Source organism: Penaeus japonicus, unplaced genomic scaffold, assembly GCF_977035675.1.
Source record: "Penaeus japonicus unplaced genomic scaffold, GWHDUDI00000001_assembly GWHDUDI00000026, whole genome shotgun sequence".
NCBI classification, from domain to species: domain Eukaryota; kingdom Metazoa; phylum Arthropoda; class Malacostraca; order Decapoda; family Penaeidae; genus Penaeus; species Penaeus japonicus.
This window is the reverse complement of record NW_028234428.1, coordinates 9,434,009-9,451,243: the sequence shown is the minus strand read 5'-3', so window position 1 is coordinate 9,451,243 and position 17,235 is coordinate 9,434,009. Positions and strand designations below refer to the sequence as shown.

The following is a 17,235-nucleotide window of genomic DNA, read 5'->3' as shown; positions in this document are numbered from 1 at the left end:
CTCTCTTCTCTCCTTTCTCTCTCTCCTCTCTCTCTCTCTCTCTCCTCTCCCTCCCTCCCTCCCTCCCTCCCTCCCTCCCTCCCTCCCTCCCTCCCTCCCTTTCCCTCCCTCTCCCTCCCTCTCCCTCCCTCTCCCTCCCTCCCTCTCCCTCCCTCTCCCTCCCTCTCACACTGTACTCTCACTCTGTCACATTCATCGCTCCCGAACAAAGTCATGTCATATCCTCTCGTGGTTAGTGACATCACTAGAGGGGGAGGGCAAGAGGGGAGGGGCATAGGGTTGAGGGTGTGACATTGCAAAGATGAGGGTGAATCATAAGGGTTGGGGCTCAGGTAGGGGTGTTGACAGGTATGTGGCTTGCCATGTGGGGTCTGTCTGTCTGGGGCGGTCTGGTTGGAAGGGCATATCGCTGGCGAATGGACGGAGAAGTAGCGGGTTTGGGGGCTGCGTGTGACAAGGGCGTGAATCAGTCTCTCTCTCTCTCTCACTTTCTCTCTCCCTCACTCTCTCTCTCTCTCTCTCTCTCTATCTATCTATCTATCTATCTCTCTCTCGCTCTCTTAGTCTGTTTTTATAATTACTATTTTTTGAAGGGAGGCGGTAAGCGTGTACTGGTGATGACTCAGAATGAGTGTTTTTATGGGGTCGGACTAAGCATTCGTGTCCTTTTTTTCCTCTCGACGCTTACGGTTGTGTTTGGCCATATCCAGAGCGCGGGCGTGATCGCAGCCCCAAATAGGAGCGTGGGAGAGCGTGGCGACTGAAGGACACTTAGCTGAAACGGCCGTGACTGAGGCCGCCAGACTCCGCTCGCTGGAAGCACGCTGTTGCTCGTGGTGCGTGTGGCAATTGCGTGTGCGTAAGCCACGTTGCAGAGGGTCCGCCATGTCCTCCAGGAGCGGCTAGCGCGGCCCTGCCCCCCCGCAGGACGCCGGCCCGAGCCTACCCGCCTCCCCCAACCCCGCGCCCCCCTGCGATGAACGTGTGGGTATGTGGCGCGTAGGGGCGCAAGCAGTATGTACCGCGTGTGGGCGTGGAGGGCGGTGCAGTGCGTGACATGTAGCTGGTGGGCGGAGGAGGGCGGAGAAGAGGGGCAGCTCCAAGGGTGCGACTGCGGGTGGGCGCGGGCGTGGCTGTGCGTAGAGGGCACCACCACGCGGCCGCTGTCCCACTCGTGGCACCACGAGAGCCGCCTCGAACTGGGCATCCACGAGCACCTGCCCGACGACCATGCCCACCAGCCCGGCCACCCTCACCTCGACTACGGCCAGCACGACGCGCCCTTCAAGATCCAGGATGGGGGACTCAGCACCTCCAGCTCCGCCAGCCTCAAGGTACTGCCTCCTGCGCTCTCTGGGCGTGCGTGCGTGTTTGTGTGCGTATGAGTGTGCGTCTGTGTCTGTCTGTCTGTCTGTGTATAACTGTATGCTATGCTTTCAGATCATGCGTGCGCCTCTATCACCTGCATGAGTAGTGCCATGTGACCGAGGAATTTTCTTGATAAGGAGAAAAAAGAGTGAAGCAAGTGCTGACCTCAACCTTTCGTCAGCAGTTCTCCTGACCTGGCGTCTACAGGTTCACTCGAAAATATGTTTGCTTACCCCACCCCACTCTCTCACCGTTTAGTGTGTGTGGAGGGGGGGGGGGTATCCGAGGAAGGAGGGAGAGGAGGCAGCCTGCGACTCGTGTGTTTCACAACTCGAAGGGTTTCATTAAGCTGCTCGTCATTTAGCAGACGATTACAGACGGTAATTACCTCGCCGTAATCCCGGGCTCTTGAGGGCGCCGAGACGAGTGAACGCGGAACATTTGACGAACTAATTAATAAGATTAGACGACTCGCAGCGGCGGGAGCGGCGGAGTAAGAGACAGACAGACACACAGACTGACAGACAGAGCGTCGAGTTGTTCCATCTCCAGAAGGCGGGGGAGCAGGGGGGGGGGGGTGAGAGTGGAGGAGTAGGTGCCTCTTCTGGCCTTCTTAAATGTGCCTACTTGGCCCTCCCGGGTCCCTGCTCAAGACCGGATGCGGGCGATCCAGTGCCGATGCTGCGAGCTCTCTGGCACGTGTTCGTGGGCACTGTCTCTCACTCTTTCTCATTTTCTCTTTCCTTCGCCCCGACTCCTTCCCTCCCTCCTTCCCTCCCTCCCTCACTCCCTTCTCATATCTGCCCTTTCTCCCCCTCTCTTGTAGATCTCTGTATTGTGCACGAACCACGAACCACGTCTTCCCCTCCGCCCCCCCCCCCTCCCTCCCGCCACAACTCTCAGATTAGGCGAATCCAGTGGATTGGCGAATGACCCAGCAGAATTGATTTCCTGCCCCTGACATGGGCGTGGCGAGGCAGTGAAGGGTCCCGAGTCGCCCTTGACACACAGGCTGTTTGTCATACCTGGTGACAGCCCCTCCCTCCGCCCACTCATTAACTCCGCCCGACAAACATCGATATTCGTATCCATCTCTCTTCCTCCTTATCGTCGTCGTCTTCTTCGCGATTAGTCGGATTCAGACACGTCTGCTTTCTGCGGCACACCAGCTGCTGTCTGTCTGTCTGTCTGTCTCAATCTGCCTACCTGTCTGTTTGTCTGTCTGTCTGTCTGCTGTGGCGTTGTCGGGGGTCGGGCGGCCGTTGTCAGCGCCGCGACGCCGTGACGCCACAGGTCGCCTCCGTGGCGGCCGATCATCCCTTCCGTGGCAGCGAGGACGACATGACACGAAGGAGGCAGGCTGATTGGAAGGGCAGGGGAGGGGGGAGGGGGAGAGGCAGAGGAGGGCGGTACTGGTGTTACTGGGCGAGTAAGTGACTTTAAACCGGTGTAAGGCGAGCTTGGGATCATGTTACTGGGACCCTCTCGCTGTGCGAAGGGGCTGTGGAGTGCGGAGGGTAGGGGGGCGGGGGAGGGGGTGGGTGGGGGGTAAGGGAGGGGTGTACTGGTACTGGTGGGGAATTTTAGTGGCTGTTCCGGTTGTCCTTGTTGGTGGGGTATACTCTATGGCTCGCCACTGTCTTCACTGTGGTCTTCCCGCGGTCTCTCTTTCTTTTCTTTTTTTTCTCTCATTCTCTCTCTTTCCTCTCTCTCTCTCTCCTCTCTCTGCGCTCTCTCTCTCTCTCTCTCTCTCTCTCTCTCTCTCTCTCTCTCTCTCTCTCTCTCTCTCTCTCTCCTCTGCCTCTCACTCCCTCCCTCCCTCTCCGCTGCTTCTCTCCGTCTCTCCTCCCTCCTTCACTCCCTCCTGCATCCATTCTTTCATAACTTATCTGAGGGTTCGGCGAAGCTAAGAGGGAATCTCATCCGCGCTCAAGCATTTGTTTGTGTTTACGTAAGGGAATATTCGCCCGAGGAGAAGGAGGAGGAGGAGGAGGAGGAGGAGGAGGAGGAGGAGGAGGAGGAGGAGGAGGAGGAGGAGGAGGAGGAGGAGGAGGAGGAAGAAGAGGAAGAAGCGGCGATCCCGAGGCGCAGACCGGGGGCGTGAGGGATTTCGGCAGGTCCTTCGGGCTGCCTTCGGGACAAGTAGAGAGACAAGACAGGTGGTTGGGAGTGAAGAGACAGGGGCCGAGAGGAGACGGGTGGGGGCTAGGGGCATAGGGGGCGGGAGAAGGGGAAGGGGAAGGGGGCAGGAGCGGAGAGGGGAGGGGAGAGGGGAGGGGGCGGAGGTACAAGCGCACTTAAGTGGATCGGGATTCTGTTGTGGTGTTATTCTTCCTTCCCGTCTGTATGCGAACGTTTGAATGCCAGGGGGGATTTAAGGGTCTTTCAAGCATGGGATTTTTCCTTTTCCTTTTTTTTTTTTTTTATTCCCCCCTTTTTTTCTCTTTCCTTCGTTTCATCCCCCCCCCCCCCCCCCCCTTTCCCAGATGACAGAGGCGGCGGGCGAGGTGCGTCGTCGGAATGTCAAAAGTAGAAGAGGGAAGGCTGCCCCCCCCTACTCCCCCCTTCCCCCAACCACCTACCTACCCCCATCCCATAGGCATCCGACGCCCTCCCCTCTTTCACATTCCTCCATGACGCCTATTACACCCCGCCCGTGCTTTTGCGTTCCCCCATCCCCCTCCTCTGCCCCCCCTCCACCCCCCCTCCGCCCTCTGCCCTCAGGAGTATCCTCGTCCCCCTCCTCTCTCCCCTCCCTCCCTCCCTCCCTCCCTCGCTACCTACCTATCTCCCCCCCTCCCCCTCCCCCTCCACCCCCATGCCCCCGCTGGCCCGCAACACCCCGCGACCGCAAGTCACACAGCGGAGCCGCCGCTATTTTGCTTTTCGTAACTTTCGAGTCACGTTGGAGCCGCGTGCATGACGGTTCCTGCCGCGCCCGACCTTTAAGTGCCTGCCTGCCTGCCTGCCTGCCTGCCCGCCCTGCCGCCTAGGATCGCTCGGACTCTTGTGAACTATATTCGATATGGGTTTAGATTTCGAAATCGCTTAGATATGAGATAGATGGATAGATAAATAAATAGATAGATAGGTAGATAGATAGATAGATGTCTATTATGCTATTATATATCATTACTGCTTGATGAAATTGTCTCCCTTCAATGATTCTTGGTTTTTCTTCTGTTTCTTCCTCTTCCTTCTCCCTTTTCCCCCTCCTCTTTCTTCCTGGTTTCCTTCCCACCAGTTGGATTGACATTTTCATCTCGCAAATGACCTTCCTGCAACGGTCAACGTATTGCAACACGGACGGGACACAAGGCACATGACTACCCCTCCTCCCCCTCCTCCCCTTCCCTCTTCCTCCCTCCTTCCCCCCACCCCCTCTCCCTACCCTCATTCAAATGTCACAATGAGGGAAAGAGAGAAAATGATAAGCCATTATGGCCTCGGGACGTTACGAGTTCCAAGACCGACACGGCGGCCATAAAACCGGCGGCGCACTTCGGCGATGAGCGAGATTTTTGGTTTTTGTTTATCGTCTATTGGTATTTTTCATCTCTCTCTTTCTCTCTCTCTCTCTCTCTTTTTCTCTCTCTCTCTCTCTCTCTCTCTCTCTCTCTCTCTCTCTCTCTCTCTCTCTCTCTCTCTCTCTCTCTCTCTCTCTCTCTCTCTCTCTCTCTTCCACTTTGCCCTTCCCTTTCCTTTACTTTCCTTTTCTTGCCTTCCCCACTCTTCTCCTCTCCTTCCCTTGCCTTTAATCTTTTTCCCTTCCCTTCCTTTCCCTTCCCCTCCCTTTCTTTCCCTTCCTTCCCAGCCCCTATTTATCAAATTAGACGATTCTGAGGGACAGCATTGGGACTTTTTTCGAACGTTCCCCTTCCTTTTTTACTTTCCTCCTCTCCCTCCTCCTCCTCCCCTTCCCTTTTCACTTCCCTCCTCTCCCTCCTCCTCCCCTTCCTTTTTCACTTCCCTCCTCTCCCTCCTCCTCCTCCCCTTCCTTTTCACTTCCCCCTCGCTTTCTCCCTCTTCCTCTCCCCTCACCCCCTGACTCTCCCTTCCTAATCCTTCGTGTGTGTGTGTGTGTGTGTGTGTGTGTGTGTGTGTGTGTATGTGTTTGAGTTTGAGCACGCGTGTGTTGAGTATACAAACATGACGAAAAAGGGATGTTTATAACTATCTGTTTAGGCTGGCCTGTGTATACGTGTACCAGGAACACATACACCTTGACTTCCCCCCCCCCCCTTCCCTCCCCCTCTTCACACTCTCCCTCATACCCCCCCCCCCCCTATACCCTACCTTCACCACTGCAACACCTGGTAAACTTCCTATTGTGTTGACGTCATTATTGTTTACGTGAGCGATCTCGGAATCTCCACTCGGCACTTGAGCTCGAGATTCTCTCTGCCTCGTTTTCATTTCTCCTTCTCATTCTCTTTCTTTTCGTCTTTTTTTCTCTCTTTTTTTCCTCTTCTCTATACTCTTTCTTCTCATTCTTCTCTTGCCTTCTTTGTCTTATCCATTTCCTCCTTTCTCCATCTCTCCCTCCCTCCCTCTCTCTTTTCCTCTCCCTCGTTTTCCCTCGCCGTCCATCTAACTCTCCCCCTCTCCTCCTCTCCCTCCCTCCCTCCCTCGCCCCCCCCATTTGCCTTTGTTTCTGTCGTGATGGGTTGGCACCGCGCTAGGGCTCATGGCACCGTCGGAGGCAGTAGCAGCGAGTGCCCCGCGTATTCCCGGGCTCTGTGCCAACTTCCGGTGGTCAGCCAAACATCCGGCGCGTCAGGAGAGCTGGGTGTCGACGTCATACGGACATGGCGTCAGCGGCTGATAAGATAAGGAACGGAGGAGGGGGGAGGGGGGGAGTGAGGGTTGTGGTACTCATTCATAGGTAGGCCTAGTCAAATGGGACCTTTTACTTAAAAAGGTTATCTACTTCGACTGCAGCTGCTTCTTTTTCTTCTACTTCTTCTTCTTCTTCCTCTTTTTCAGCATCTTTTTTTTCCTTTGCTTTTGTTTGTTTATCTTCTTTTTCCGAAGGTGCCACGTCGTGCACGAATGGGTTTGGGTCTGGCAACATTGCTCTCTCTCTCTCTCTCTCTCTCTCTCTCTCTCTCTCTCTCTCTCTCTCTCTCTCTCTCTCTCTCTCTCTCTCTCTCTCTCTCTCTCTCTCTCTCTCTCTCTCTCTCTCTCTCTCTCTCTGAGAGTTGCGTCAGGATTGTTATGCTTAGTGTTGGGGGGGGGGGCTTTTCCTAGACCTTTACTTTGCCAAGTTCTTCGTCTCTCTGTTTCTATCTCTTTCTCTCTCTCTCTTTATCTCACTCTGTCATTCCCTCCTTCCGTCCCTAAGACACGCATACGCACATACACGAAAGAAAGAAATAAACAATCAAACAAAATAAGGCTTCGATATCACGTAGTGTCCTGTGTCCTTGGTTCCTTCTTGAAGACGCTACCGCCACCTCTTCTTCCTCCTCCTCCTCCTCCTCCTCCTCCTCCTCCCGCCCCGAGCTTCGTCATTTCGCAATCGGACAGCGGGTAGGAGGGAGGGGGAGGGAGAGAGGGTGGGTGGATAGGGTAGGTGGGTGGGTGGGTGGGTGGGTGGATAGGGTAGGAGGGAGAGAGGGTGGGTGGATAGGGTAGGAGGGAGAGAGGGTGGGTGGATAGGGTAGGAGGGAGAGAGGGTGGGTGGATAGGGTAGGTGGGTGGGTGGATGGATAGGGTAGGTGGGTGGGTAGGTGGGTGGGTGGGTGGGCGGATAGGGTGGGTGGGTGGGCGGATAGGGTGGGTGGGGTCAGAAATGAGGGAAAGGGGAAATCCGTACTCGATGATAAGGAAATCGGAATTGGACACGGCGATAAGGAAGTGGAAATGAGCCATAATGGGCGATAAGAAAGGGTTGAATTCGTTTATTTGTGTGATTGTTTTTTTTTTAAGGGAATGAAGGACGGAATGGTGGAAAGGTGGAAGGATGGAAGGATGGAAGGATGTTTGAAGTGGACTTTTTTGGATGGGGGTGAGGGATAGACATGTGGAATAGGTGTCGGGTGTGTGTCGAAGAGAGGGGGTGAGGGGTGGGGGGTGAAGGTACACTCTTGCCCCCCCCACCCCCACCACCACCACCACCACCACCAGGTATTTGGTCATATCGAAGGTGAGTGTGAAGGTGTATCTCCTGATCTTATCGCGGAAGATAAAAACCGATAAGGAGAGAGCGAGACCCAAGCATAGTACGCGATGCGGTGCCATTTTAGTGAACGCGCGCTGGTGATGTGGGGGAGTTCACCCGTGATGAAGAGTCGTTCGGTGTTTTATGTGGTGAGTGTGGTGAGTGTGGTGACTAGGCGGTGCGAGGTGTGGTGCGAGGTGCTAGGGATGGTGTGGTGGTGGTGGCGAGGGCTGGCGAGTGCTGGCGAGGGGATGGTGTTTGTGGTGCAGGGATGTGGGGACGTTTTCCCCGGATGGTGATTGGTGTCCCCGAGTGTAGTGTGGTGATGAAGGTGATGTTCCCGAATGTGATGAAGGGACTACGATGTTCCCGGATGTGATGGCGAGGTGATATTGATGTTCCCGAGTTGAAGGCTGATGTGGTGAGCGGGTGATGAAGCTTGTGATGACGCGAACGAGGAGATAAAGAAGAGAAGAGGCAAGAGAAAGAGGAGGAAAGTGCAGAAGGAAAGTGCATTGGTTGAGCCTCTGCATTCAGCGCTCGCGTGGCCTGACGGGCGTGTTTTTGGAAGGGCGATGATTCCGTCACGTAACGTGAGGTCACACTTTTGAGCGTGCTTGCTTGCTTATTTTTCTTTTTTGTTCTTCTCCATCTTCTCTTCTTATTCGTCTTTTTTTCTTCTTCTTCGTTTTCCTTCTCCTCTTTCTCCTCCATATCTTCCTTTTCTTTTTCTTCCTGTTCCTCTTCCTCCTTTTTTCCTCATTATCATCCTCCTATTCCTCCTCCTCCTCCTCCTCCTCAATTTACGTTTTCTAGAAAAGCCACACGAAAAAAAAGAAAAGAAATAAAGAGATAACGACAAAATAAGTGTTACTACGAAAGAAAGAAAAAATATATATAGATATATATATACCCGACAGCTTCCCAGGTGAGACTGCCGAAGGCGCTGCTGGGGCAGGTGTCGGGAATGTGGCACTTCCGGGGGGGTCGGAGGGGAGGGGGGGGGCGATAATAGCAGCGTGATTGGTGATTCGTGTGATCATCGCCTTGGGGGGTGTGGGGGGGTGGGGGTGGGGGGTTAATGGCCGTGTTTGGCGGGGAGGAATAGCTCGTGTGGTTGCAGGTGATGACTGTGATGATGATGGTGATGATGTGATGATTGGGCGGCGAGAGTGGGTCGAGCCGCTAGCAGGCATGCAGGCAGGGAGGTCGGGTCTCTCTCTCTCTCTCTCTCTTTCTCTCAATCTCTCTTTCTCTCTCTCTTTCTCTTTCTCTCTTTCTCTCTCTCTCTTTCTCTCAATCTTTCTCTTTCTCTTTCTCTCGCTCTATTGTTCTCTCGCTCCCGAGCTATAACGGGCCAGAGGGCTCACAAGCACAAGCACACGAGGAGGTCGCTTTGGGAATGGGATTCTCGAGGCCGTTTGTGGCGTATTTATTTTATTTATGTTTCCTTTTCCGTTTTTGGTTCTATGGAAGCTAATGATTTTCTTTTTTCTTTTCATTCCAGACTCTCAAAGATGAGATGGCCGAGGTCACAGCGGAGATGGAGGCGTTGGATACGGGGGAAGACAGGTCAGTACTTTTTTTGTTTGTTTGTTTTTTTCTTTTTTCGATCTCTCTTTATATCTATCTATCTATCTATCTATGTATGTATGTCTCTTTATCTTTCTTTCTCTCGTTCTTTATTTGTCTCCTCTCTCTCTCTCTCTCTCTCTCTCTCTCTCTCTCTCTCTCTCTCTCTCTCTCTCTCTCTCTCTCTCTCTCTCTCTCTCTCTCTCTCTTGTCTTCTGTTTGTCATGACCTCCCACGCTTGCACGTTTTTTCCCACGTGGGACCTGTTCCGTTTTCCCACGCCCAGACAGATTTTCCCACGCCTTTGAAAGTGTAATATCCTTTTTATATCTGCTACACCTGCTAGTTTTAGACCTAACACTGACTGACTCGATTGGGGACGTGTATGTATAGCGGCCTGTGCTTGTGTAGGTGTACCAGGCGTGGGGCCGAGCAGAGCGGACAGGTATAACAAGCGTCAGACGTTTAATAGTCGACTGCTTGCTTGCTTGCTTGCTTGCTTGCCTGTCTACCTGCCTGCTTGATTGTGTCAGGTCCGCTTCCCTCCTGGGTGAATCAGAGGCATTTTCTTCTTCTTCTTCTTTTCTTTTTATTCGTATTTTCCTTTTCTTCTTCTCATCACGTGCAGCCTGGAGGGTAGGGGTAGGGGAGTGGGAGGGGGAGGGGGAGTTAAATGTACCCCCAGGCTGGCCAGTCACTGGGTCGCTCGTGCGCTTGTGTTCTGGTGCTTGAGATTTGGGGGCTGGGGGATAGGTGGGATGGGATGGGATGGGGCGTGATGGGGTCCCTCTCGCTCAGCTTCAGAAGCATCACTCTCAGCATTATTTCGCTATCATTATCTATCTTCTTTTTTTTATCACGGTCGTATATTTTTTACTTCTAAATCTTCTGATAAGCTCCCTAAATCGCCCGGGATCTCCCCAAAGCGGAAGCACTTGTATGTCCCAAGGGCGACGGCGTAAGGAGGCTGGCTGACTCACTGGACAGATATTTTGATAAGGTTCGCTTCCCCGGCCGCCGCGGACGCCTCATCCCGCGAGAATGCTTGTCCTGTTTGTTTATCTGTTCCTGTGCTTGTGCTTGTGCTTGGTGCGTTCTTATCTATGTTGGCCGTCGGGCTTGTATATCTCTCTCTCTCTTGTTTCATTTTTTTTTCTCTCCTTTCGTTCCTCTGCTACTGTCATTGTCATTTTATGGTTATTATCGTCGTTGTAGTCCTCCTGGCTTGTCCCTTTTTTTCTCCCTCTTTTCTCTCTTTCTTCCCTCTTCTCCTTTCTTCTCTCTTCTCCTTTCTTCTCTCTTCTCCTCTCTTCCCTCTTCTCCCCTCTTCCCTCGTTTCCTTTCTTCCCTCATCTCCTCTCTTCCCTCTTCTCCTCTCTTCTCTCTTCTCCTCTCTTCCCTCTTCTCCTTTCCTTCCTCGAGCCTGTTTCCTCGCGCCAAAGCCGTGGGAAACGTCGCGTCGCGTCTCACGGCTAATCGGCTTCTTCGGCTGCGATGACACGCCAGGTCCCCCCCACCCCCTACCCCCACCCCCCATTAGATCCCGATTCCCCGGTGCCAATGTGATCGGAAGGCGATGATGACCTTGGATATGTACAATGGCTCGTTAGGGTGTGTGTGTGTGTGTGTGTGTGTGTGTGTGTGTGTGTGTGTGTGTGTGTGTCTGTCTGTCTGTGTGTCTTTGTGCCCTGAGGATGGTTGTTTTATTCATGGATTATGATTAGAGGCTGTGGATCTCCGGGAGTCGTTACTTTTTCTTTTATTTTCTTTTTCTCTCTTTCTTTCTCTGTTTTTTTTGTTTGTTTTTTTCGTTATGTCTCTCTTTTATTCAGTATATCTATTGTTATTTCTTTTAGTTTTCTTTCTTTCTCTATTTCTATTGCCCCCACATACACATACGGACGCAAGCACACCCACCCACAGGTGAGTGAGTACGAAGACTTGGCCGCCTTCGTGGGCGTGGTCTTGGCGTGGCGAGCGGGTGGGCCGATCCGTTGTTTCTGGGTGGAAGGCGGAGGCAAGGTGGCGGCGGTGGAGGAGGTGGTGGTGGTGGGGGTGGGGGTGGAGGTGGTGGTAGCGGTGCTGTGTCTGCCAACGGCGTATTTATTTGTAGAAGGATCATCAACTGGACGTGTGTGAGGAGGCATTGATTGTGTATCGTGGAGATGGGGAAGGCCACGGGACGGGCCAGGCTAGGCTTGAAGCACGGCCCGGCTTGGGTTACTGGGGGGAAGGGGGAAGGGAGGAAGGAGGAGGGAGGAGGGGGGCGGCCTTTTGCCGCTTTGGGGGAATTGTTTATTCAAGCTCATACCTTTAATAACAGCGCTCGATTGTGGCCTATTGTGTGAGCGTCTCATCTCTCTCTCTCTCTCTCTCTCTCTCTCTCTCTCTCTCTCTCTCTCTCTCTCTCCCTTTCGTGTTTGTCTGTTGGTCTCGATCAAGGTGATGGCTGTTCGTTCGTGCAAGAAGACAAGAAGATGAGCGCGTTTGGATTCTTGTTCATTTTATTGTCTTCTCTCTCGCTTGGTCCTTGTCCTTGCATCTTTGTCCGGAGTCTTCATCTCTTCTCACTGTCTCCTTCATCGCGGTTTAATGGGAGGCATTCATCGCTTCCTTTCGCATTTGTCTCTCTCTCTCTTTCTCTTTCTCTATCGCTCTCTTTCTTTTAGTTGGCTCTCTGTGGCTCCCATCGTGTGACCTGGCGCTTTGAGAAAGACATCATTTCGAACGCTTGTGTATTTGCCCTCGTCCCCCCCCCCTTCCCGTCCCCCCTACCCCCTACCCCTGCATTGCAAGCCCCCTCCCCCTTCCCCCCCTCCCTCCTCCAGGCGAACAGTGCTGATGGCGTGCTTGTGGTTGCCAGCCTGCTTGTTGCTGGCCATCAGCCTCTCTCAACACGTACTTGTACACTTCTCACATTCTCCGCTACACTTAGGCGGAGACCGCTATGTACAGCTATGCTTGCTCTCTGTAATGCAGCTGCATTATGTGTATGTTGATGTTTTTTCTCGTGTTTACGGTATCGTAAGAATTCTCTCTTTCTCTCTCTCTCTCTCTCTCTCTCTCTCTCTCTCTCTCTCTCTCTCTCTCTCTCTCTCTCTCTCTCTCTCTCTCTCTCTGGTACGTGGGGTATGGCCAAATCAGGCGCGCTTCTACCTGTAATGTACCCTAAGGACATCTGTGGAAACGTGCCATAAACAACCTCTCAGCTGCCGCCCCCTCTTCTGGGCTCTCTCTCTCTCTCTCTCTCTCTCTCTCTCTCTCTCTCTCTCTCTCTCTCTCTCTCTCTCTCTCTCTCTCTCTCTCTCTCTCTCTCTCTCTCTCTCTCTCTCTCTCTCTCTCTCTCTCTCTCTCTCTCTCTCACACACACACACACACACACACACACACACACACACACACACACACACACACACACACATACACACACACACACACATACACACACACACACACACACGTATGAGAGAGAGACGCACACACGCACCTTCAGATGCCTTCACGCGTGCTGCCTGCGCTCTGTCCATAGTATTGTGTGTCATTCTCGTTCTGTTGCACCCACCCCCCCCCGCCCCCCTCGCACCTTTGCCGATTGATTTCCACGTGCTGCTCTACATACGTCTTTTGCCACGCGCGTGTGTGGTCGGCAAACATGTGTGCGGGGTTGAGAGGCGCTGGAGCACGGCCTGGAGCAGAGGTCGGAGTGTTTGGCCCCGACTCCGGGGGACTCCGGGGGAGAGGCGGGCGGGAAAACGGTTGATTTTTTTTTCTTCTGCGAGTGGCTTTGGTTGGAGCTCCGTCAGTGGAAGTCGCGTGGGGACGCCTCGGTGGCGCCCGGCGGCAGTGGCGCTCGCACGAGTCGTGGCCGGCCGTCGGATGGATGGTACGAGCGCCACGAACGGTCACGATCCGGGAGGTGGCCTGAAACATTTCCGCGGCCCAGTTTGAGACTTGGAGACACAGAGGAGCGGGCAAGCAGGCACCTGAGGGTAATGCCTGATGTGCTTTGAGAAAAGTTCAGCTGAGGAATCGTAATGCTTGGTGCTTGCGTGCGGAGCGGGGCGTCACAGTACGCAGCGTCCTTCATTCTCCCTGGACTTCGCCGGGGAAGTCCCTGTGGCCGCCGGAGCTCCCATTCCGGGGCTCAGACATGTCCGGGTGTTGCTTAAGAGCCTGGATTGCCCCGCGCCCCTGGCCGCTCCCTCTCGCTCTTTCCTAGTTCTACCTCTCTCCCTCTCCCTCCCCCTCCCTCCCTTCCTTCCCTCCCTCCCTCCCTCCCTCCCTCCCTCCCTCCCTCCCTCCCTCCCTCCCTCCCTCCACCTGCATATTGCCATCCTCTTCTGATAATATTCTGTGTCCTTGTCCTCGGCGTGCGGCTCTCCGGCTCCGTGGCTCCGGCCTTCAGACGGGGGGGGGGGGGGGGGGGGGGGGGGGGGGGGGGGGGGGGGGGGGGGGGGGGGGATGAATCGCCCTTCGCCTCCCTCGGAGGACCATTCCCGCTGCGGCGATTAGCCTCTCCTCCTTCGCCGTGCACCTTCCCCCGCTGTCCCTTCTCTCTCGACAAGCGCTCGGATGGTATGCGACGGGGAGCTCGGCCACGGCCAGGCATGACAAAGCCGTGAGCATAATTCGCCGTCGCTTGCCATTGCATAAAGCTTTCTCTGCGATATTGCCTTGCGGTCGGCAGGAGGAAGGGGAAGGGGAAGGGGAAGGGGAAGGGGAAGGGGATCCACGGCTGAACCCCGCAATACATTCACAATAGCTCGGCAATGCTTGGACAATCACGCGGCTCATTATCCGGTGGGTCCATTGTTGGTGCATGTGTAAATAAGGGGAGGAGGGAGGGAACAAGGGGGGGGGAGCCAGCCGGATGGGAGAGACGGGGATTAAGTTTGGAGGAGGAGGAGGAAAGGGGGTTGAAAGGAAGGGGAGGAGTGGGGGGAAGGGGGGAGGTTAGAGGGGAAAGGGAGGTATGAATGGGAAGGGATCGGCGACTGTAGGAATGTTGGCTCTGCATGTCGAGTGGTCTCTGGTCTGGGCGTGTGGTGATCGCCCCTTGATTAAAATGCAATCAGAATGTCATAGCATTTGTGTGAAGTGTGAATCGATGGTAGACGAAGGGCTTCAGCAGAGGCTTCACAAACACCTATTCGGACTCCGGGCCGAGTTGGGAGTGCCCCTCCAGACGGTACAGGTAGGCCTACAGTCCTACATGCTGAACATTAACAAACACGTCGTTAGGATGCGATGCAGGGCGAGATAAAGCTATAACTGACAGGACACAAACATCTAACGATGTAAAGGTTGTTATGGTGGGATTCTACTCCCCCTCCCCTCCCCTCCCCCCCCGTCTCTCCCCCTCTCATCCCACCCGTTTTCATCCAACCGGGATGCTTACATGAAGGACGCGGTAATGTCCCTTTTTCTTCCTCTTTTTTTATTGAGGAAGGGGAAAGGCCGGCCGAGGTGGTTCGTACCTTTATATTTCTTTTTTTTTATAATGAAGGGGGAGGGGGTCTATCCCAGGACACCCAGGACACTCTGACGCTTTACTCACTCTTCTGTTGCGGGAAGGAGAGGGAGGAGGTAGATAGAAGTAGGCTGTTTCTCGGCCTCCACATCTCCCTCCTTTCTTCCTCCCTCATACTCTCTTCCTCCTCCAACCTTTATGTAAATGGTCGGCGTCCTAGCGGGAAGCCGTCAACAGCAACAATCTCCAGGTGAGGAGGAGGAGAAGAAGAAGAAGAAGAAGAAGAAGAAGAAGAAGAAGAAGAAGAAGAAGAAGAAGAAGAAGAAGAAGAAGAAGAAGAAGAAGAAGAAGAAGAAGAAGAAGGAAAAGAAGTGGCGGAGAGGAGGGGGAGGGAGAAGGAGAGGGAATGGAAGTGGGGGAAGGGCGAGGAGGAGGAGAAGGAGGAGGAGGACGAAGCGAAAGGAAGAGGGGATAAGCCTTTCCGTGTTTGAAGGATCGGCATTGCACTCTCACGCTCGGAATTGGCTGGGACGAGAGTGAGTGAGTGAGTGAGTGAGCGAGTGGGTGAGTGCGGGGAGCGCCCTTAGATAGTTGGGCTCCGCGGTGACTGACTAAGGACTGACTCCTAGAAATGGGAGATAACAAGTTCTCCATTCACCACTGCTAACACTTCTATTTTGTGTGCGTGTGTGCTTGTGCGTGCTTCTGTCTGTTTGTCTGTGTGCATGTGTTCCGTGTGTATGTGTGTCAGTGTTCTGGTCAGGAACATGTTTACATTTAAGAGCACGTTTCCCTTGGGAAGGGCCAGCCCCACACGCACACTTCTTTTTTCCGCTGCCCGCCACATCTTGACATTTAATTTCCCTTTCGGAAAAAAGGCCAGCGAAAAAAGAAAAGAATAAAATGTCACTCAGAAACGAAGTTAAGAGAGGTGTAGGTTCTTAAAGAAGTTTTTTTCTTCTTCTTCTTAAGGAGATTTAAAGCAGTTTGGAGAGCAGAAGAGATCCTTACTTACCCAAGGAGCTCTCTGCGCGACTCGTACGTAACTCATCATGACTCACGGCTCATGGACTTGCCAGTGGGTCAGCGGGCATGTTGACGCCCTTGCGAGAGAAGGCCAACCTAATGACCTCTTAACTGCCACCAAGCGCAGCCCGACTCACTCGGCCAGTCCGCAGCGATTCAGAGGGCCGACTGGCCAACTGCAGCTGTAATGGAGTCCCAGTAATCGACCGGGGATTATGATCGTTTATTTATTTATTTTTTATTTATTTTGGTCTTATTATTATTATTATTATTATTATTATCATTATTATTATTATAATTATTATCATTATTGATATATTGCGATGTTCAGATTATTATTAATTACTTGGAAATGTAACTGAGCAAAACTAGATAAAGGTAAACAAGAGAGACAGAGAAAAGGGCGGTGGGTGAGAGAGAGAGAGAGAGAGAGAGAGAGAGAGAGAGAGAGAGAGAGGCAAGAGCTCACCCTCACTTCCGCTCTGAATGTACTCGAGCGATAGTGTGTTTCGGTGTCCCAACATTTAGTTAGGACTTGCTCTGGGCTTCCCCGGTAACTCTCCCGTGCTGGGGATGAGAGGGGGGGGGGACGGGGGGCTGGTTTTAATGTTAGAGGAAGGGAAGTTTGATTAGAAGGGAGGAGGGGGGGGTGGGGTGAATGCGAGGGAGATGTCCGATGTCCCTTCTTGCGTCTCTCTCTCTCTCTCTCTCTCTCTCTCTCTCTCTCTCTCTCTCTCTTTCTCTCTCTCTCTTCCTCTCTATCTCTCTCTCTCTCCTCTCTTCTCTCTCCTCTCCCCTCTCTTCTCTCTCTCTCCCCTCTCTCTCCTCTCTTCTCTCTCTCTCTCTCCCTCTCTCTCCTCCTTCTTCTTCTCCTCTCTATCTCCTCCCTCCTCCCTCCCTCTCCCTCTCCTTCGTATATCATGCTTTGTTTTATCGTTCTTTGTCTTGTTTCTCTAGTTCCATTTTCTTTTTTTTTTTTTTTTTTTTTTTTTTTCTTTTTTCTCTTTTCCTTCGGATCGCCTCCTTCGCTTCGTTTATTTTACGTTTTCTCTCGCTCTTTCGGGGCTGAGATCCGAGTGACGTGGCAATTGGCGCAAGATGCATGGCCCGACTGCAAGATCTTTGATGACGCGGCCGGACACCAGATGGCTGCGACGAAGACCGCCTCTGCAACATGCGTGATGCAACGTCTCGTATTTCTTCTTGCTCTTCTTCTTCTTCTTCTTTTTCTTCTTTTTTTATGTGCGTCTTGGTTGCGAATCCGGAGCATTTTAGTCACGAAGGCGCGGTCGAGCATCAGGGCCGTTCTCGGGATGACGTGCCGATGACGCCCCCCCACACGCCCACACCCCCACACCTCCACCCCTAACCCCCTCTTCTCTCCTCTCTATTACTCTCTGATCTTTTCTTTTCGTCTCGTCTTTTTATCTCTTTTCTTTTCTTCTCCTCTCCTCTTTTACTCTCTTCTCCACTATTTCCTCTTCTCTTTTCCTCTCTTCTCCTTTCTTCTCTTCTCCTCTTCCCAACCCTACTCACTGCCTTCTCTCCTCCCCCCTCTCCCTCTCCCTCTCCCTCTCCCTCTCCCTCTCCCTCTCCCTCTTTCCCCCTCCCCCTCTCCCTCTTTCCCCCTCCCCCT

At 53.3% G+C, this 17,235-nt stretch overlaps 1 protein-coding gene across 11 annotated transcripts in view; it reads left to right on the top strand.

Moving 5' to 3' along the window:
- The window catches only part of LOC122250087 (cytohesin steppke), a 138,998-nt gene that overhangs the window by 106,964 nt on the left and 14,799 nt on the right, over positions 1–17,235 (top strand). For 6 of the 11 annotated variants that reach the window (XM_043011401.2, XM_043011406.2, XM_086551966.1 and 3 more), the window contains one exon: positions 9,039–9,103. In XM_043011401.2, the coding sequence (XP_042867335.2) occupies positions 9,039–9,103 (65 nt within the window). Of the gene's footprint in view, positions 1–593; positions 1,335–9,038; positions 9,104–17,235 lie in introns of all 11 variants that reach the window. The other 5 variants (XM_043011402.2, XM_086551962.1, XM_086551963.1 and 2 more) reach the window with 2 other exon arrangements.